The sequence below is a fragment of the Choristoneura fumiferana genome, chromosome 20, assembly GCF_025370935.1.
Source record: "Choristoneura fumiferana chromosome 20, NRCan_CFum_1, whole genome shotgun sequence".
NCBI classification, from domain to species: Eukaryota; Metazoa; Arthropoda; class Insecta; order Lepidoptera; family Tortricidae; genus Choristoneura; species Choristoneura fumiferana.
In genome coordinates this window covers 9,359,278-9,373,548 of record NC_133491.1, presented here as the reverse complement: position 1 = coordinate 9,373,548, position 14,271 = coordinate 9,359,278, and the positions used below count along the sequence as shown (strand labels likewise).

Sequence of the window (14,271 nt, the reverse complement as noted above, 5' to 3'; positions counted from 1 at the left end):
AGAATGGCCGTCTTAAAGAAAGAAAGAAAATAGTTACATTTAATCACAACCACACAAGATAACAATATTATTACAAAGACATAACACCACACGGCGGCCACGCCGTACAAAATACGCGTTCTTGAATCTCCATACGCACGACGACGTCTGTACACGCGTCAATGTGTGCGTAACAAAGGGCCAATCATCTCCTATATATATAAAACAGATTTTAATAATGTAATTGACCTCTATAACTGTCAATTTAGGTATCAGAAAATTAGGTATGATGACAAGGGAAGCGAGCGGAGTGTTAGGTACAATTTCTACCAAAAAACGGCCCGGCGAAGCGCCAGGAGGTAATTGATTTAGGAAATAATATGGCCCTTACCAGTGCTGGTTATGTAACGTGGTTATGTACGGGGAACAAGGGGGAAAATTGATATTCTAATGGAAAAACAAAAGATAATCAAATATTTTGAACAGAAACAAACGGTGGTACTTGTATTTATTATGATGAAATTCGCTCCGGTCAAAAAACGTGAGTATAATTAGGTGCAATGTGTGATTTAAGATTATGTATGACGCTGATACTAACAAATAGAATAAGTAATTTGTATCAAATAAAATAAAAATATTCACTTGGTACTTCACTTAAAACTGTTTTCCAAACAGGCGACTAATAGAGATGGGCCGAATGTCGTTTGAAGTGAATACGAATTTCGACCGAACTTCGGTTCAATAAGTAATCTGTCTCTAGTAAATTTTAAATACGAGTATTATACTTAGATAAGAAAAGATTGTTAAATTTGATTGTTGAAGACACCCTTTAATCCATATACTAATATTATAAATGCGAAAGTATGTGCATAAGTTGATTATTTTTTTCTAGTGCCAAATTTTCGGTGTTTAAACCGAATTTCGGCTGAATGCCGAAGTTCGGCTCAAACCTAATTCAAAACGAGTTTCGGCCCATCTCTATTGTCAATTATCTTAATTTGGCTAATGCTAAAATTACGGAGAGCCGATAAAGAGATGTCCCGAGCGAGTGCATACACGAACACGTGCGCGCGCACATGCGGCGCCACCCGCCCGGCTTGTAACGTGACGCGATGTTGCCAGCCACAGCCAACCGACGAATTACCTATATAGTAGGGTGATTTATGTACTGCAGTGTTTTTCAAAGTTTTTGGAGTCACGGCCCTTATTGATCGTCTACATTCTTTCGCGACCACCCCAGGCCCCGTTTGTAACATTTACCTTCGGACTCATTTATGGGTGTCCATAGGGAGCGGTGATTGCTTTCCATTAGGTGACCTGGTTGCTCGTTTTCCCCCTATAGAATAAAAAACATTGGCAACACAACGTGACAACTTTACTTTCGCAGCCATAGGTGCGTCTATTAAAATTAATTATTCTCATTCGAAGAGTGCACGTAAACGGGGCGTATAATTTAAGTGTAACACGTAAATGACCAAAGTGAAATACAATCAAATAGTGTATTATTACCTGCCATAAGATTGAAGATCCTTCATTTCCATAAAAAAAATTGGGAAAAATGTTGGTAAATGTATACAACACCGGAATGTTGTGTCTCGCTCATACCCGCACGATTGCTACGAGCTGCTACGAACCGCTACGGCGCTGTAGACTCCGTCTGGCTAGCATTCGATTTTCAAACACTCGACGTCTGGCACTCAAACAAAGTACACACGTTCAATTGTTTGTTGCGAGGACATTCGATTTCCAAATCTTTAGTTTACAAACTGCCAGTGTTTGTTTAGTGTTGACAGTGAACATTAATTAGACAAGATGTGTGAAAAGAGAACGAGAAAAATCAAAAAAGGTTTGTTGTTTTTGTTTAATTGTGTCAAGTTACTTTATTATAGTGGACTGGACCGGTATCGTATTTAACATAGCGTCAACTTTAACCTGAATTACCCGACTCATAGTACTGACCTACCGCAATAAAAATAAAACTACAATCCGCGCATGATTTGCACGTAATTTATGAAAAACATGTTGGCAAAAAATACAATAAGTAAATGATCCGATTCAATTGACATACTTACCATCAGACACGCGGTGAATGAACCTTTATTTTTAGTGCAGTAGTGTATACGTATTATTTCGTTATTTATTTGCCATTTTACTATTAATTTGGACCATAAGGGCAAAGACAGGTCATGTGGTTTCAATGTTTACATTTACTAATTTAATACAGTGTATTTTGTACAGACAATATAAATTGAGTAGATAGTAATATGGAAAGCTTGAGGAAAGTATGACACTGGCAACAAAAAACAAAACGTTAGCTGTGTGAGATTTGTATAAAATCTAAATACTTATATAATAAAATGTTTAGCGGGTAGTATTTTTGAGGACTTTATGGCGGTGTTTTAAGAAACATCATGCGGGGTTTGTATAATCCATCAAATCGTAACTAGTTTTGTAGTCCGGCCAATGTATAGCTACTTACTGACTCGCCCGAACTTCTTTTGTCTGTTTGCTTTTCTGTATGACTGTACTGTATGAGTAATCTGACCAAACGAAACTGTACAAGTTTTCCTCAATGTATGGTCGGATCAGTTACGATAACTAAGTAGCACTATAAAAGGGGGTCAGGTAACCACAGACTTAGTCATAACACCCGTATTGTTATGCACCTATCTCTTTCAAATATTCGACTCTTTCTCTCTAGCTTCCTTCTTCTTGTAGAAATAATTCATATGGCGTAATAAAGTGTTGAAAACAGATAATACTCGTATACAAAAAAAAATAGCTATTATCCTTCGACTTCCCTACCGGGAATGAATAAAAAATCATTATACTAAGAACTTCTCTGATTCTTAAGAAATATGCACTGTGCCGAATTCCAAATCACTAGCTCTATTAGTTTAGCTAGGTTCTGTCAGCCAATCGGTCACGTTGCTCTTTTATATTTATATACTTAAATAAATAGATATAGGTAGATTATCAACTGGTATCTACTGCTCTTTTTTATCATTCCAGTTTACATTGTTACTACGATGTTGTTATGAATTATCTTGCTAATTTTATACTCGTACAGTACAGTCGAGTTCATAAACTTGTGAGCAAAAATAAGATCAAAAATATCTGAATACGACTCTATTGTTAACGGCGTAGAAGCGTGTTCAGATATTTTTGATCAAATTTTTGCTCAGAAGTTTATGATCTCGACTGAACTTAAACTACCTAGAAACATAATAAAATGACTGGCACCTTAGACCCCTGTTACACATGCTCGTTAGTAGCACGAGAGCATGCTACTATCGAGCAAATGCTACCTACTAGCACGTGTGAACAGGACATGCTACTATCGAGCATGCTTTTAGGTGGCATGCTCTCTAATAGCAGGCCCTGCTATTAGAGAGCATGCTAGTTGATGCGGGGGTGGAAGGGGGAAAGGTAATAAGCAAGTGTGAACGCGTTTGCTTAATGAGCATGCTAGTATTGGTAGTGCCACGAGAGTTGCAAGCAAAAAAAAGTTACTTACTAAAAGTGAATATTGTTATAATTTTTTTTTTTTATTCGACTGGATGGCAAACGAGCAAGTGGGTCTCCTGATGGTAAGAGATCACCACCGCCCATTAACATCTGCAACACCAGGGGTAGTGCAGATGCTTTGCCAACCTAGAGGCCTAAGATGGGATACCTCAAGTGCCAGTAATTTCACCGGCTGTCTTACTCTCCAAGCCGAAACACAACAAATGCAAGCACTGCTGCTTCACGGCAGGATTAGCGAGCAAGATGGTGGTAGCAATCCGGGCGGACCTTGCACAAGGTCCTACCACCTGCAAAATTAATCAATTTACTACCGTTGAATTTGCGAAAAGCCGTTGCAACCGTAGGCCGTGGATTTTGAGATTTTTGGCCTGAAAGCCGTAGAACACGGTAATCGCCATAGCAACACTGACATTGAACTGACAGGAGCATATATGCTATCAAAAGGCATTTCTGATAGGAAAAGGTTTGTTTTGAGCATGCTATTAACGAGCATGTGTAACAGTAGCTTTAGGGGCTGTTTCACCATCCATTGATTAGTGTTAACTGACGGTTAAATGTGATGCCGTCTCCGTCTATTCGAACAAAACAAATAGACTCGGCATCACACCTAACCGCCAGTTAACACTAATCAATGGATGGTGAAACAGGCCCTTAGTCTGTTAAAACTTTAAACACCAAATAAATATCGCAGCTTTAATAAAATAATGATTCATAACGAAACAGTTGTAAGTAAATGTATTGTGAAACCTACCTACCAAATAAATAAGCCTCAATATTTTGCAGTCTTGATTGAACTTTAATCGTATGATTTCAAGGTATTGTTTCGGTTGGTTTTGAAATGTACAAACCAAAACAATGGCGTGACCCCTTGAACCAAGTCGCGCATACTTCTTGAGAAATTGTGTCAAAGTCAATCAAACAAAAAAAAAGTTTAGCAAAGAGTTTTTTAAAGACCACACACACACCTTTGAAATTAAATCTACTCTTCTAGCACAGGCAGCAAGTATTCACGAGATTTAACGAGTTTGGAACACTAACTTATCTACATGGCCACTAACAAACAGAACATAGCCGGTTCTCAAAATTAGATCTGCATTTGATCTGCATATTATGTTTTTAATCTGTCATCTCCCAGAATAACAGGATCAAAGGAATTTGGGCACAAATTTGTGCCTCTGGGAGAGGACAGGTTAAACCGTCATGTAGCTACTTCGCCTAGACTAGATTTTTGACTTAGTGCGATAGACTATCTAGAGTATTGGCCTCGAATTAAAGTAACTGTACTTCATAGGATTGTAGCCTTGTAAATTGTAGGTAAAACAGCCGCGACAAACGTCTTGATTCCAGAAACAGAACTTTGCGAAAGATTATTTTAGAAAAATAGATAAATTTTTATTCGTTTCAGAACTAGTAGGTAAAATTAATACCGCCAAAGGCCGAAGCGTACTTATAGTGCTGAAGTGCGGTTCAAACGGTTCAAACTTAAAAAAATCCCTTTTTTAGTTTTGTATTGTACCATTTTGTCGGCATAGTGTACATATATATCCGTGCAAAATTACAGCTTTCTAGCATTGATAGTCCCTGAGCAAAGCCACGGACGGACGGACAGACAGACAGACAGACATGGCGAAACTATAAGGGTTCCGTTTATGCCATTTTGGCTCCAGAACCCTAAAAACTAGTTTTTGACGAATGTTTCGATATAACTCTAGATTAAGGGCGAAGACGAAGAGGTAACATACAGGCAGAGTTAGTTTCGCATTTATAATATTCGTAAAGACAAAGACAATTTTATCTGAGAGCGATTTCACACTACGTTCGATCGAACGAAATCCAATCAGAATCCGCGAAAATACGAAGTAGTTGTAAAAATATTTTAATGCTACCTACTTTGTACACAAGATCTGATTTTCATCATCCGATTTCACCATAAGTACAAATTGTTCTACAACTACTGCGGGCGGGGCTACTGCGAAATTGGAAAATCGAAGTTTGTATGTATCGTACCGTCCTGCCGAAGCTTATATTATTTATTACGAGAGTGAGAGGGACGGTACGATCGAAACGAACTTCGATTTTTGAATTTCGTAGTAGCCCTGCTGGTTGTATTATCTAATGCATGGGCGCTCGCGATTGCATTCACCATCTGTGACAGAAAGAAGTGGTGAAAAACGCTGAATTACTTAGCAACAGGAATGTAAATTTATACATGGCAATAATAATCACTATTTAAACTCCACAAGCGTAAATACATTAACATTACTTCATTACGAGTATCATTAGTCAGCAAAAGAACCGGAAATTTTCATTTAGAAACACCATCGTAGCGGTGTGATCTTAGCTTTATCCTCGGTAGTACTAGTACAGACTGTGCGCGGTGAAAGTTCGTTCACCCCGCGACGTCATCCTTGACTCACATTGTTCACTTTACCAGCGCCTGCGCAGCCGCGCACTCGCAGCTAGATAATTTAACGATGTAGTACCATTATGACGCTTGTAGCTGACGTTCTATTGATTAGAACTTGATGCATTCATTTATGACCAGTTACTTAGGTACGTAATGCACTCGATGTTAGATGAGATGATTTGAGGAACCAAGTTTAAAGTTTAGTCAGTAGATTAATGAACTCCTAATTATTGGTAGGGGAAAGCTAGCAAGTTATTTATTTATTTACTTAATTTGGTATGCAAATTACTATGGAAATTGTGAACCGTAGGAGAAAGTTTAAAAATCCTTCAAGGTTACCTATTATTGCAAGCAAACCACAGCACGGGTAACGTGTTCTTTTTCTGTAATGGGATATATGAATCATTCGTATAAATTTAACACAGCGGATTTTTATCACAAGAATTGTTGGGAAAACCAGTTGATCAATACTGTACAATCCTTGGAGTAAGATCACAAACCACTAGATCCCCCCTCCCCCGAAAGTGTGACGTAATTTATGCATGGTCCCATACACATTTGTTATGTAGTAGTCGGGTAAATGTATACACATAGGTACCTATGTATTCCGAGAAAGCAATGTTTCGAGCGCCTACCGAACCCACCCCGAGACTTGTACTACCTATTACTTATTCTGTGCCCAGCGGGGCTAAGACTACGAAATTCGAAAATCGACGTTCTTGTCGTTGCGTCCCTCTGACACTTATACTATTTAATACGAGAGTGAGAGGGACGGTACGATACGAACTTCAGTTTTCTAATGCGCTGACGTTCGCAATCGCATTCACCGTGTCTTTCTACCCTCGTCTTACACCGTGTGACAGAAAGAAGTGGTAAAAACGATTGTGATTCCAAGCGTGTTAGACAAGAAAGCCTATTCTCTTTTTCCTTGCCTCTCTGTCTCACACACAGTAATAAAACAACACATAACAGCGACAAAATGAGTCACTGTACCTTGCGCTTACGCGTGCTGCAGCTGTACTGACTCCGTCACGTGGCAGGAGCAGTCGCCACTATTGCTTTTTGTTGGTCGCTTTTTGACCGACGTAACGTGACTATACATACTATACGATACTATACGATAGGTATGATCGTACCTACGAATTGTACAGTATTATCTTTTATGCTACCAGCGTAATGTACCAAGGCAGGGCTTGCATTGTTGATGCTGTTTTGTTTAGTTGTGTGGTTGTACGTGCGTTACATGGTAAAATAATTTGGAACAAAGAGATTTTACAATGTAAGGTTGGTGACATTATTAGTACCTATCAGTACTAGGATTGTAACGGAAACTCTCCTCCGAATCTGTAAATGCGATACTTCCGCAAATAAATAAACAAAGCGCCGTCTTTTAGTTCGGATTGGTAGGTTTGGGTGAAATTTCACTTTTACCAACGAAAATGGCGTGAAGTACTACAGAAAAAAAAAAAAAGGACTAGCGCTGGGAATCGAACCCAGGTTCACAGAATTGCTGGTGTGTGTGTGTGTGTGCTGCTGTGGCTAAATAAGAAAATAAAGCTGAAATATGAAAAGAAATTTGTGTCTAGTTGGTGTCTAGTAGACTTGTGTGTGGTAGGGCACGCAGCACGAAATGCTGAGGACCTGGGTCCGATTCCCAGCGCTGGTCTCTTTTTCATTTTTCTGTGCGTCCATGTTTCAGTTTGTATTTTCGATATTCAAGATTTTTATTTCTCACTTCTTTGATATTCATGTGAAAATGGTACCTAGCTTAAAAGTATTATCAGAATCCATTTCATTGATTTGATTGAAAAAAATCCCCTTTCCATTTGTCATACTGTCACTCCGACAGTTTTGACGAATGGAATGATAGGGTAGGCACTTTTATGTTGAAAACAAAGAGAGGACTAAAGAGCATAGGTACAATTATGCTCGGAAAACATAACCCTATATTAACCCTCCAACCCTCCTTCGGGCATTCAGATAAAAAAAAACTGACGAAAATCTACCTTGTCATACTTTAGTACGCTGGCAAATCCGTGTCAACTATTCGTTTAGTCGGCGCATACGCATAAACACAACACATAATATTTACACGTCTGTGCATGTTTACCTTTAACTCCTGCCAAACACCTAGCATTTAAAATAAATTATAACTGATTGAATTGTCTGTGGAATCATTTAACACTGTGTGTTGTTGATTTTAAGTTGTGTTATTAAGGTGAATATTTTTTACGACTGGCTCTATACCAAGAAGTGCAAAATTCGAACTTCGTATCTTGCTGTCCCGCTGACGCTTATATTATTTAATACGAAAGTAAGAAGGACGGTACGATACGATACGAACTCCGATTTTCGTTTCTTTTAGTAGAGCCCCCCTCTATCTATTTTATTTGCCGGGCACGTTGAACGGCATGTTTATTTACACGTTACGGCAACGTGACTCTTTAGCTCACTCGCGCGCAGTTCATACCCACAGACTATTTGAGTGCTATGTAGCTCTAGATAAACAAACACGGTATAAATGTTAAACTAACTATCTTTCTATCTGTTCTCTCTTTACACTCAGACTGTTGAACCATTTAGATTAAAATTTGGTATAGAGATGGTTTAGAGTTAGACCCGTGAAGGACAAAATAGTTTTTATCTCGGAAAATTACAAAAGTAAACGAATTCTTCGTAGAGATCCGCGGAATACTTAGTAAGTATTACTTATTATTAACGCACTGGACCCGCGTGGGCATAACCGTCCGTCATTCTAATCTAAGAGAAAGCCAGTGCTCAGCAGCGCGACGTTCATAGGCCCAAATGATGAGATGAAGTTTAAACATTTATGAGGCAACTAAATTTCAGGATATCGTATCAGGTCTCTGTCGAAATGCTCGCTTAATCTCCTAGGTGCACCAGTTTTCGACGATTCATTTCCAAATATCATAAAAAAAAGATATTTTTTCTGAACTTTCGGATCGTTTGTTGGAAATCAATTCTCTGTGGCCTTTTCCATTCTTCGTTTTTGCCTTTTTGTCCCTAAATTTACATATTGATTGCGCTGCAACCCTCTTTGGAAATTCGGAGACCTATGTGAATCTATAGACAAAATCATTAATTTTCAGATAGAAAAAATTATCAACCTAAAAATGAGTTCCAGGCTTTTCCTTCAGGCCACTCTTCCCGTTAGGTACGGTGGCCTCGGAGTACGACAAATTAGTAGTATTGCTCTTCCAGCTTTTCTTTCATCTGTACACAGTGTGCTACCTCTGATCGGCAAAATTCTTTACCCGTCACTTGGTGATTATAATTATGAGGATACTTGTCAGATGCGGAAAATGCTTGGAAAATGGCTTGTCCAGGAAAAGACCCCCCTCAAAATAAAAACGTTCAAAAACTATGGGACGACCCAGTTTGTCACCAGGTTCACGCTTGTCTCCTGGATGCTGGACCTGCTCGTCTAACTCGGAGAAGGCTCGCTTGCTCGCCTTGTCTGAGAAGGAGTCTGGTTTCTGGCTCCAAGCGGTTCCATCCAAAAATTTCTCGACCCTCCTTGACAATAATTTATTTAGGTTGGCTGTCGGCCTCCGTTTAGGAGCAGATATTTTAGTACCCCATGTCTGTCTTTGCGGAGCAACTGTCGATCGCCGTGCCATCACGGACTCATGCAGAAGGAGAGGCGGTCGTCTGTCTCGCCACGCCTGCCTTTATGATATAATCCGCCGGGCTCTTTCCAGCATAAACGTACCATCTATTTTGGAACCTCCCGGGCTTACCCGCGATAATGGAAAGAGACCCGACGGAATACCCTTATTCCCTGGCAAATAGTTCGACCCGGCCACTTATTTGGGATGCCACTTGTGTAAATACTCTCGCGCCGTCTTATTTAGCCTCTTCTCTACCAAGGTGGGCGGAGCAGCAGTGCAGGTTGAGACAGCAAAACGCCGCAAATATACAGGGCTCTCTAAAGACTACATATTTGCGGCTTTTGCTGTTGAAACTTTGGGTCCGTGGAGTTCGGACGCTCACAAACTTTTTGGTCAACTAAAAAAAAAATATTCGAAATTACCAATGACCATAGGTGTAGTTGGGATCACGATACAGCGCGGAAATGCAGCCAGCCTTATGGGCACTCTTCCGCAGGGACAAGACTTGGGGGAACTGTATATATAGTTAAGTTACTTTTAGGATAGTTTAATATAAGTACTTACTTCATTTGTACCTTAACAATAATGCGTTTATTTAAATAAATAAATGTACTTTATGTTTCGTCTCTTCTATTCCAGGATCAAACCTTACCCGCCTGAGGGAAGCGAGGCGTGTCCAGAGACTTCAACGGCTGTCCCCACCACCAGTAGTAGAGGCGCCCCGTCCTTGCCACCCCGTGGTTGACAAAGCCGCCCAAAGCAGAGTACTGCTCCAACTAGCCTGGAAAACCGTCGCCCTCATGCACAAAAACAAAATTATTCAACAAAAAATAGTCGCCCTACAAAAAGAAACATCGGAGTTCGTCGCTTCGGTTATGAACAACCCTGAAAATAGACAGCGCTACATGGACCACTTGAAAATGTGTGCACAAAAGCAAGCCGCCCCAACTATTGACAACAACAATCTAGCACTAAAAGTGGAACCAAAAGCGTAAAGGGCAAGCTTCTCTTTGTATGATGTGGTATATAAATGGGGTTTGATATGAATTGTCTACTTTTCTTTATAGATAGATAAGATTACGTCACATTGATTTTGTATCCACACATTTTGAAATGTGCACTTGTTATGCTTGATTACGATGACAATTGACCAGAACTTGTCCAATCTTAGATTGTTTTTGATGAGCGTAAGTCTCATTCGTTTGAAATGCATAGGTCACTTTTCTAAGTCGATTTATCCAGCAATAATATTCCAATGCAGTGTCTTATCAAAAATGTTGTGGCTAATGTAGGATACAAACTTATTGTATGTTTTAGAGTTAAGTTTATTTGAGGTTGTATCTTTCGGGAGTAAGAGGCTGTTTTAGTTTAGGAAATGTCTTCGTGCCTCTTGGAATGTCTTGTAGATGTCACTGCAGGTATTAAAGAAGTTGTTTGTCAAGAAGAAGTCTGACATCCTTTTATTATAATAATAGATAATATCGAGGTTAACATGAAAGGAAACTGTACAGAAATATAAACATAAATTTGTGTAAAACTGATCAAGTTCAAAATATATATGTTAATGTTTTAAGGTACGAAGATGTTACAGGTATTGCTAATACTCCTAAGTATATATAAACTGTGGTCCTACCAAGGATTACGAAGCTGTTACAAAAATAAAAAAAAATAGTTTGATATGTTTCCAGTAAAAGTATTCTGACTTCGACCGACTTGCGCTAGAGTGCACAAGGAGCGTTCTTACGAATAGACATGTTTACATCTTACATCTAATATTATTACCCTAAGCGTGCGCTCCAAATGGAACTGTCAAACCACAGGAAATATAGAAAACTTAGCAAATAAAATTACTTAGTAACTCCCAGTGGCGTAGCTAGGTAACCTAGGGCCCTGGGGCAAATAAAGAAATGGGGCCCACTGCTATCAAAACTGGTAAGGTTTTTTGAATGAAAATCATTATATAAACAAATACTTTAAAAATGCTAAGCAACTTTATCATCAGCTATAAAGCAGAATTTCGAGGGCGGGCCCCCTGAGCTTGAGGGCCCCGGGGCATTGCCCCGCCTAGCCCCTTGGTAGCTACGCCACTGGTAACTCCTTCGGTGGGTACGGAAAAAGATAGATTCCTAAGTCGCGTTTACGATCATTGCCAATGTGAATATTTATTGTTGTTAAGTTTAATTAATTAAGGATTTTTTAGTTTACATTCTTGACTGCTTTATATCATGTCTGCTATGTAGGGCAAAAGCATGCATATTCACGGATTATTAGAAACAAGTTAAACTTTTTTAAGTACCCATCTCGACCATGAGATTGTACCTAATTGCATAACTACCTTTACACCTGAAAAGATGCATTGAAACTTCCAAAGAATTCAATCTACTTTAGCGAGTAGCCCAGGTCACCTATGTAGATGTTATAGGATTATACTCTTCTCTAAATTTTTGCAAATTGAAAAAAATCAAAGCTACCAAAATTTGGAGAGGATCTCCTATAAGCAGTTTACCGATTTGAACGTTTTTTTTTAACTTAAAATTGATACCTATTGCTTCTAATTTTTTTGTTATTAATTCCCAATGGTGTCTTAATAACGCAACACCTATACCCACGCCATAATACGTTCACATCGGTAAACTAAGCGGTATTTAATTTTGCATCTATTTAGGATATGGTCATTTGCCCACACATGCACAGATGTAGGTACGCAGTACTTAACTGTGTTCATTTTATTTTTTACATTTAGTAGCTATTCTTCTCAGTGTGTAATATTCACAAGAATATTACGTTAGTAAGTTAAGTATTAATTCACTGATGCTTTTATAATCTGTTGTTATTGTGTATTAACTTTGTCAGAAATTCTAAAAACACGCTAAACAAAAAAAAAGTCCTGTACTAGACGTAATAGATGTACTTAACTTCAAAGGTATTCGCTAATTTATTCTTAGTGATGTGGTTAGACATCCATTTTATTTTCATCCAAAAAGAGTAGAAAGAGAATAAAAAAGGATGGTTAAAGCAGTCAAAGTAACATTAGTTTGATCTGCTCTAACCATCCTTTTTTATTCTCCATCCATTGATTAGTGTTAAGTGACGGTTAAATGTGATGCCGTCTCTATTTGTTTTGTTCGAATAGACAGAGACGGCATCACATTTAACCGTCGGTTAACGCTAATCAATGGATGGTGAAACAGCCCCTTAGTGTCATTTTGGTGAACGCCTTTAGCAAATCGTGTGATACCTACTACGATACTATTACTATATTAGTAGGTATCACACGATTTGCTAGTGGCGACTGCCTTCGAATCTTTCTAATTTTTTTGTGCGGGTGTCAAACCATAAACACTAATGATAGTTAGGATTTTTATTTGTTTAGGGGAATATTCAAAGTTGTTTTGTTTAATATCATGTGAAAATAGAAAAAATATAGTATTTGTTACAAAAGTATAATACCTACTAATTTCTCTTCTAGTTAGTCAAGAACGGGCTCGAAATACCTCGTGAACACATTCTTGGCTCAAACCTTGATGTTATTATGGTTAAAATAACAATGAAAAATAAACTAGTCTTTTTAAATTTATATTGTCGTATGAATTTAATTGAACCCTATTCCTATAATGACCAGCCAAATTCCGTAAAAAGGAGATTAACCCGGGTGTATAGGAGTTGGACCAAGCCCAGACTAAACACAGTGTGTGCTCCAGGCTTACTCACACCCGGGCCGTACCACATTAGTTACAAGTGCTACAATTCAACAAAATTGTTAAGTTTCTCTTATACTTGGTTTGGATAGGTATTTAACTAAATGTAGACAAACTTCAGCTGCCAGATTTGGTATATTCAAGGTTTCTATACATTTTACTTAAGTATCTATCATTGTACTTAATACAAACTAGACTAGTGTACCTATTTCAATACAGAAATGTAAATGTTTAGATAGTTTAATGGGGGAATTTCAATATTTAAGACACCAATTGACGTTGTTTTGTTTACATTTAGTTAAATACCTTTCACCAAACATTTGTGGTTACAGGGGGCAGTGAAAAAAAATCGTTTATGGGAATCAAATATTTCATTTCTAACGTTAAACTATAATATAAAAAATGAAAAGTTAGAAAAAACACGCGCGCTCTGTTCGAGATTTCCTGGCCCTTTGCCGAACTGCATTGAAAAAAAGAAAGAGAGAATTATTTTGGGGCAAAATCTCAAGGAACATTCGGAAAAGATTTATTAAGACCTACATCTGGAGTATAGCATTATATGGGAGCGAGACTTGGACATTGACTGAGCGGGACCGAGACAGATTGAGTGCGTTTGAGATGTGGTGCTGGTGGAGAATGGAGGGGATTAGCTGGAATGAAAGGAGAACTAATGAGGAGGTTTTAGAGTTGGTGGAAGAGGAAAGGCGGCTGTTGAGGACGATTGAAAATAGGAGAGGGAATATGCTGGGGCATCTGATACGACATGACAGTTACATAAAAACTATTTTGGAAGGGCGAATAGAAGGCAGGCGAGGCAGGGGAAGGCCGAGACGGTCATTTATAGATCAAGCCAAGGAAAAAGTCAATGTCATGTCGTATCAGGAGCTGAAAACGCTGGCAGAGAACCGAAAAGAGTGGCGATTACTCCACCGACAAGAGCTAAGCTCGTAAATTAATGATGATGACCATAAGCACCACCACCTTACAGTAATAAGACTAAAATCTTCGTACCTATGAACAAATGAAA

At 38.6% G+C, this 14,271-nt stretch overlaps 1 protein-coding gene across 1 annotated transcript; it reads left to right on the top strand.

The window, feature by feature from the left end:
* Positions 1-1,640: 1,640 nt before the first annotated feature.
* On the top strand, positions 1,641-13,123 carry Cipc (Clock interacting protein circadian). The gene is made up of 2 exons (XM_074103184.1): positions 1,641-1,825; positions 10,186-13,123. The coding sequence occupies exons 1-2, from the start codon at positions 1,792-1,794 to the stop codon at positions 10,539-10,541; spliced, it is 390 nt and encodes a 129-aa protein (XP_073959285.1). The 5' UTR covers positions 1,641-1,791; the 3' UTR covers positions 10,542-13,123.
* Positions 13,124-14,271: the final 1,148 nt, after the last annotated feature.